General features: G+C 58.0%; 1 protein-coding gene across 3 annotated transcripts; it reads right to left on the bottom strand.

Annotated features, from left to right (window-relative positions):
• Positions 1-316: 316 nt before the first annotated feature.
• On the bottom strand, positions 317-4,502 carry TPBGL (trophoblast glycoprotein like). 3 transcript variants are annotated; one of them, XM_053304936.1, is made up of 2 exons: positions 957-4,502; positions 317-804 (listed from the first exon to the last, which is right to left on the bottom strand). In XM_053304936.1, exon 1 carries the CDS (start codon positions 4,500-4,502, stop codon positions 3,378-3,380), a length of 1,125 nt encoding a protein of 374 aa, XP_053160911.1. In that variant the 3' UTR covers positions 317-804; positions 957-3,377. The 3 variants fall into 3 exon arrangements, with proteins under 3 accessions (XP_053160911.1, XP_053160913.1, XP_053160912.1); XM_053304938.1 differs by having other exon boundaries at positions 3,133-4,502; XM_053304937.1 differs by having other exon boundaries at positions 3,242-4,502.
• Positions 4,503-6,663: the final 2,161 nt, after the last annotated feature.

Below are 6,663 nucleotides of genomic sequence, written 5' to 3'. Positions count from 1 at the left end.
GGTGCAAATTTTCAGAATGGTTTGGGTGGAACCAGACAAAAGTGGAGGTTGGCACCTATTGGCTAGTACCCAGAACCTATAATTCTGGTGTCCTTGGGGAACAGTCATCAGCCAGCCTTGTGAAAGATACACTTTCCTCCTCCCTTCAAAGCAACCCTCTCCCTTCCTTTTCCAGCATTAACCATGGCTCTGAGTGCCATGTGCATCAACATGGCTAAAACAAAACAAGTTCCCTCATAACCTTGATTTGCAAACCCACTTCAAACCATGGTTTCATTCTGGTTTCATGAAGAAATAAGTTTGCAGCAGGCAAGAATATTCTGAAATTATTGCAAGGAGCTTTATAGAAAAAGTACCATACAGATACAGATGCATGTTTCAATTTCTTTGCTCTAGGCGGAGACTAGCAGCGGCTTCAGACGCATCAGGAGGCGCCATCAGTGGGATGCAGGAATCCCTGGTGCATCCAACGGGCAGTGCTTCCTGTCACGGCTGATGCTGCCCTACCAGGCACTGGTCTAAAGTGAGAAGAAGCGTGTTTTGCCTGGTATAAAGAGCGGCAAATCAGCCCTAATCTAAGTCACCCTAATGCTTCACAGTCTGGAAAGGAGTTGTCCCTAAACATGCAGGCTGCTTGCCAGGGAGAGGGAGGGGCTGGAACTCCGGTATAGTTGCATTATCTTGTGCCTGAGAAGAAGAAGAAACCACGGATTTTGTCAAATCAAAGCAAAGAAGAAAATTGCATCCTCTCTTGTGGGTCAGTCAGCTTCTTCCTCTGCAAAACGTTTTGTGTTGCTTTGGTGCCTGTGAAACAGAAATAGAAAAGCAGGGGAAGAGAGGCAGTTTCAGCGGGATGCAGTCAAAAGCAAAGGGACGCAGGGCTCCAGGAGGGCGGCAGAGAGGTGACAGCATGGAGCCAGGTGCGTCTTCCAGCCACTTGCAATGTACACACTCACCCCAAAGGGAAGGCTTTGGTCCAGGACACCCGGCGAGTTCAAGGCAACAGTCGGAATCCCCAGCTTTTGCCAAGGAGAATGGGTTTTGCCAGAAGAAATCGTTGGTGCAAAGGATAAAGGGAACGGAGTTCCTTGCTGTCCCAAAGGAAACCCAAGTGGGGAGGTTTCGCACATTTTTCCAAATGGTGAAGAATCTGGCTTTGTTAAGAGAGATTCCCCTGCCGTTTCCCTTAGACAGAGAGGAGGAGGAGGAGGAGGAGGAGGAGGAGGAGGAGGAGGAGGAGGAGGAGGATCAATGGAGAAGGGAGAGGAATGTGGAAAGAGGAAGGCCAGCTTTTATCATCTTCTCCCCACCCAGTTATTCTGAGAAAATGGGGCTGTGATCCTAAAGCAAGACTGCACAACTCTGGTACCCTCCTGCAGATATTGGATGACAGCCCCCATCATCCCCAACTATTGGCCACTGTGGCTGGGGACGATGGGAATTGTAGTCCAGAAACAGCTGGAGGGCCGACGTTGTGCAACCCTGTAGGCATCCTAAAGCCACTTACTTGTGGAATCACTAGACTGGAACCAACAGGCTGCTCTAGAAGCCATTTGAAGATTGCATTATCCCAGCTTTTCTTTCTAGGATTGCAGGGTGAATCTGCAACCCACAAACTACCTACTCTGGAACAATCCTGTTGTTTTCAATGGTAATACTCAAAAGGAAGCCATTTCTACTAGCCATTCATCTTCTGGGACCATGTGCCAGTTGTGGAGGAGATGGAGAGAGTTCATCTAGATTAGGCAGTTCTGCTACACACACGATTCCCTGAAGCTGGAATCAGATCCTGAATATGCCAAAGTTAACACTACACCAGAGGGTTTGGAGCACTCCTAGCTCTCTGGTCCGGGGATGGGATGTGGGGAAAGCCTCTGATAGCCCAGGACAGAGAAGGTGGAGGGCGGGGGGAGAGGAAGTTATCCACACCCGGCTTTCAGTTCACATCTCCTCCAGAATGGGTTCACATATTTTTACCCTGAAGTCCCTGTGAGCTATTGGAGAGCACTTTTTTCTTTTATTGCACATTAGCGTGCAGCCCGATTTATATCTGGGGTTTTTAAAAAATCCACTTTTTGTGTCGGTTTTGGGGAACAACTTTGCACCAGTAAAGCCTTGCAGACAACCCGCAATAAAGCCGGCTGTGTGGGAAAGCTCCAGCAGGTGCCTATATGTGTATTTTAACCCCTGGGGATGCCCTCTGCAATGTGGGGCACTGGAAGAGATCACGCGTGTGCATGTCAGGGAGTAGATAAAAGAAGCAATGCCTTCTAGGTCTTTTATATAATGGCGGCGGGGGGAGGCTTTTGAATGAGGAGGGGTGTTCCACTCCTCGTCCCCACAATCTCTGGCACCTATTTGGGTATATGTGGAGTTGCTACTCACTACTTTTAAACGGGTGAATTGTAACTTTGGAAGTTTAAATACAGATCTACATCCCAGGCAGCCAATATTAAACCGCTCATTCACTGCAATGGAATGATGTTGGAAAGAAAGTCACTGATTTTTCTCTCCAGAGAAATGGCATCCTGACAACTCAATCCTATGCATGTTTACTTAGACGGCAAGTCCCATTTGATTGGCTCACTCCCAGGTAAGTCTGCCTAGGACTGCAGCCTTGTGTCAATCTGGGGGCAGGGCGGAACTGAAGAAGGGGGTATTCCAACACCCACCCACCGCCAATAATCAATAGGGGGCTTATGACTGGCAGGGGAGAGGAGCACGCTCACAGTGCCAGAGTGAAAGTGTATGAGGGAACCATTTGGGGAGGGTGCGCTCAGGAGGCGGGGTGCATTTGTGCAGAGGTGGGCAGGGGGGCCCTGGGAGTTGGGGGTGCCAGACCGAGCAAGGTGCCCCTACAGTGGGCGGATGGTGCCCTCTTCCCCTCTGTGCCTGAGTCTGGCAGGAGGCGGTCCACACGGGTCCCCTCACAGCAGGGGCTCTCCCTCTTGGGTCCCCAGATCATGTTGTCTGGGCACATCCCCCCAGCCGCCCTGTGGCTGAACCGGGCTTGCAGTCCAACAGGTCAGGGGGGACCCCAGGTGGAGGAGAGCTTCTGGATGCCTGGGTGTGTGTGTGTGTGTGTGTGTGCGTGCAAGGGCTGGCTGGCGCTCATGGCCCCACCACGTGGACCTTAAAAAAAAAAGTCTGGAGGCTCGGGAGCCACCCTTGAGTTGGGGGGGGGGGATTCTCAGTGCCATGCGTGGAATCCAGGGGTGGTGCCCTGAAGGGCTTGCCCAACCTGGGAGATGATGATGGCGGCTTCTCCTCCTCCTCCCACTGGGTTTGGTGAGCCGAGAAGTGGCCGTGCCATCATCCCCACACCCCGCTCAGGTCTGTGGGGGCGCAGCGTCCCCTGCCTGCTGGCCTGAAGGGTCTCAGAGGTCCCCGGGGCTGACCCGCCGAGGGTCGCTGTCCTGTTCGTAGCGGTAATGGTAGCCCTCCATCTGGTCTCGGCAGGCCTCCCGGAGGTTGTTGAGCCACCGCTTGATGCCCTTGCGGTTGAGGTAGAGCACCATGAGGAAGACCACGCCGATGAGGGCCAGGACGATCCCGAAGAAGACGTAGGAGGCCGTCTCCAGCTCCTCCTGCCCGCCGGCCTGCAGCAGCCCCCAGCCCGCCGCGTCGAGGCAGTCCAGCTGCGAGGGCCTGAGACGCAGCACGGCGGCGCCGCTCACCTCCCGCGGGGAGGCGCAGTGGAGGCTCTTGAGATCCGGCACTCGCCACGTCGCGTTGCGCAGCCACACCATCAGGGGGCGCAGCGAGGCGCAGTCGCAGCGCAGCGGGTTGGAGGCCAGCTCGAGCCGCAGCTGCCCCAGCGCCTCCAGGCCGTCGAGCTGCGCGGCGCGCAGCGCCCGCAGCGAGTTGTTGCGCACGTCCAAGCGCTCGAGGCCCGCGGGCAGCGTCCAGGCGGGCGGCAGCTCGCGCAGCCGGTTGCCGGCCAGCTCCAGGCGCTCGAGGCTGAGGTTGGCCAGCGCGCCGCCCAGCAGCTCCTCCAGCGGCGGCGAGCCGGGAGCCGGCCGCACCTGGTTGAGCCTCAGCGTGCGCAGGCGGGCGCAGCCGGCGAAGGCGCCCGGCGCGATGGCGCGCAGCGGGTTGCGGCTCAGGTCCAGCGCGCGTAAGGCGGGCAAGCCGGCGAAGGCCGAGTCCTCCAGCTCCTCGATGCAGTCGTGCGTCAGCACCAGCAGCGTCAGGTTGCCCAGAGGCCGGGCGGGCTCGCCACGCGCCCAGCCCCCGGCGAAGGCTGCCGCGCGCAAAACCGTCAAGTTGCCGCCGACGATGGTGAGGTTGTGCGCGGCGCTGGGCAGCTCGGCGGGCGGCTCCTGGAGGCGGACGAAGCGGCACTGGACGGTATCCGGCGTGGTGAAGCAGAAGCACGAGGAGGAAGGGCAGCTCCGGGCCGCCTGGAGCAGCGGCAGCAGCAGCATCCCGGCGGCCAGCTGCAGAGCCCGCGCGAGGAGCGGCGGGGCCCGTCCGTGGCCAGCCGGGGGGCGCTGGGCCATGCTATCCCCGCTTGGGCATCCCCGCGGGGCGCAGGGGAGGAAGGGACGGGGCTCCCTCCCTCCCGCCTTCCTCGCGCTCTCTCGGCTGCCTGCTGGCTTAGACGGCGGGCCAAGCGGCCCAAGCTGCTGCCGCAGCCTCGCCAAAGAGCAGCCCCAGCAGGCGGGGCGGCGAGCCGGCGGAGGAGAAGCGGCCAGCGGTGCCCCGGCTCATGGCAGCGCCCGGCATCTGCGAGGAGGAGGCGGCGGCGGCGGCGGCTTCACCCGGGGGGCGGGGGGTGGCCGGCGTCGGAGGGACGCGTGCGGGGCTCTCGCTGCTCCTTGCCCTCTCTGGCTGGCGCGGGTCGGCGGCGCCTCGTCCGGACGGCTGGGTAGGTGGCTTCTGGCTTTAGGCTGCGGGCGGGAGGGAGGGGCAGCGGCTGGCGAAGATTGGCTCGCGGACTTTGGAGGAGCGCCCTGCTGCTGCCGCTGCTGCTGCTGCTGCCGAAGTGGCCCGGCAAAGCTGCTCGGGTGGGGGCGGGCGGGGGGAGGAGGGAGAGCAGCAGAGCCGTCCGGGCTGGCAGCAGCGGAGAGGGGAGGCGCCACGACGCGGCCTGACCAGAAGGGGGGCGGCGGGGTAGTCCTTGGGGGGCAGCCGTCCAGGGGAGCCGCGTTCAAGAGGTGGGGCAAATTGAGGGCTCGCAGCCGGGGAGGGGGAGCGCAGGCGGGCGCCCACTGGCCGTGGCGGGAGGAGAACTGGTCTTGTGGCGGCAACGAGCATGAATGGTCGCCTTTGCTAAGTCGGGTCCGCCCTGCTCTGCATTTGAATGGGAGCCCACATCTGTGAGCGCTGGGAGATATTCCCCCTTAGGGGATGAGGCTGCAGCTCAGTGGAAGAGCACCTGCCTACTTGCTTGCATGCAGAAGGATCCACGTTCCCTCCCTGGCAGCATCTCCAGGACGGGGCTGAGAGACCCTGCATCCTTGGAGAAGCCGCTGCCAGTCGGTGTAGGCAATACTGAGGGAGATGGACCAAGGGTCTGACTCGGGAGAAGGCTGCTTCCTGTGTTCACTCCAGCTCTTGGGCAACTGGCACGGGGGCAGCTGGGGACCTGGAACATAGGAACATAGGAAACTGCCATATACTGAGTCAGACCATTGGTCTATCTAGCTCAGTATTGTCTTCACAGACTGGCAGCAGCTTCTCCAGGGTTGCAGGCAGGAATCTCTCTCAGCCCTATCTTGGAGATGCTGCCAAAGAGGGAACTTGAAACCTTGTGGTGCTCACACATCAAGTCTCCCATTTATATGCAACCAGGGCAGACCCTGCTTAGCTATGGAGACAAGTCATGCTTGCTACCACAAGACCAGCTCTCCTCTGGTCTACCACAAGACCTGCACTCTGCTCCTGTTGAGAAGATCCCTTGAGTTGAGAAGGGACACACATGGCCTTTGCAGCCCAATCCTTGGGGAACAAGGGGTGTGTGTCCCCCCCTTTATTTTTATGAGTTGCAGCCCCTTCCTTCTGCTCCTCTACTCTTTTCTAGGTGGGGGCGGCTGCAATCCAGAGAGGTCCCAGGGAGTGGCACAGCCCTCCCCAAGATGGGTAAATGCAGCCAGGGCCCCCGGCAGAATGAACTTCTGACTAGGACAGCAAAATAGCTTGAGGTGGCTCTGGTGACCCTGTTCAGGACCTCTGCCCGCTCTCAGGGACACTCTTTGTTATGCCTTGCATGTCCCAGGATAGAAACAGAAAAAACGGACTCGAAGGCTGACTCTCACAAGGACCCTATTGGCCACTCTTTCCTCTTTGGTACCTAAGTTATTATGGCTGCTCTTTTATTTATTATTTAGCTGTATTTGCTTATTTTTCTTTCTTCCTTTACATTACTATCCTGCTCTTTCTTCAAGGAGAATGGTTTTGTTTATCCACACAACAACCCTGTGAGGTAGGTTGGGCAGAGAGAAACGTGACTGGCCCAGGCTTACCCAGTGAGCTTCATGGCTTAATTGGGATTTGAACTCGGGTCTCCCCAGTCCTAGTCCAGCCCTGTGGATCTTGAAGTCATTTTCATAGAAACAGAAAACAGGAGATGCTTCCTTGTCCCGCAAAGGCTCACAATCTCAACACCTTGAGTTGTTGGTGAAAGTGACTGGGATAGGATGCAGTCTGGTATGGAGGGGG

Source organism: Hemicordylus capensis, chromosome 3, assembly GCF_027244095.1.
Source record: "Hemicordylus capensis ecotype Gifberg chromosome 3, rHemCap1.1.pri, whole genome shotgun sequence".
Lineage (NCBI taxonomy): Eukaryota > Metazoa > Chordata > Lepidosauria > Squamata > Cordylidae > Hemicordylus > Hemicordylus capensis.
The sequence above is the reverse complement of the archived record's forward strand: the minus strand, read 5'-3'. Positions and strand labels throughout refer to the sequence as shown.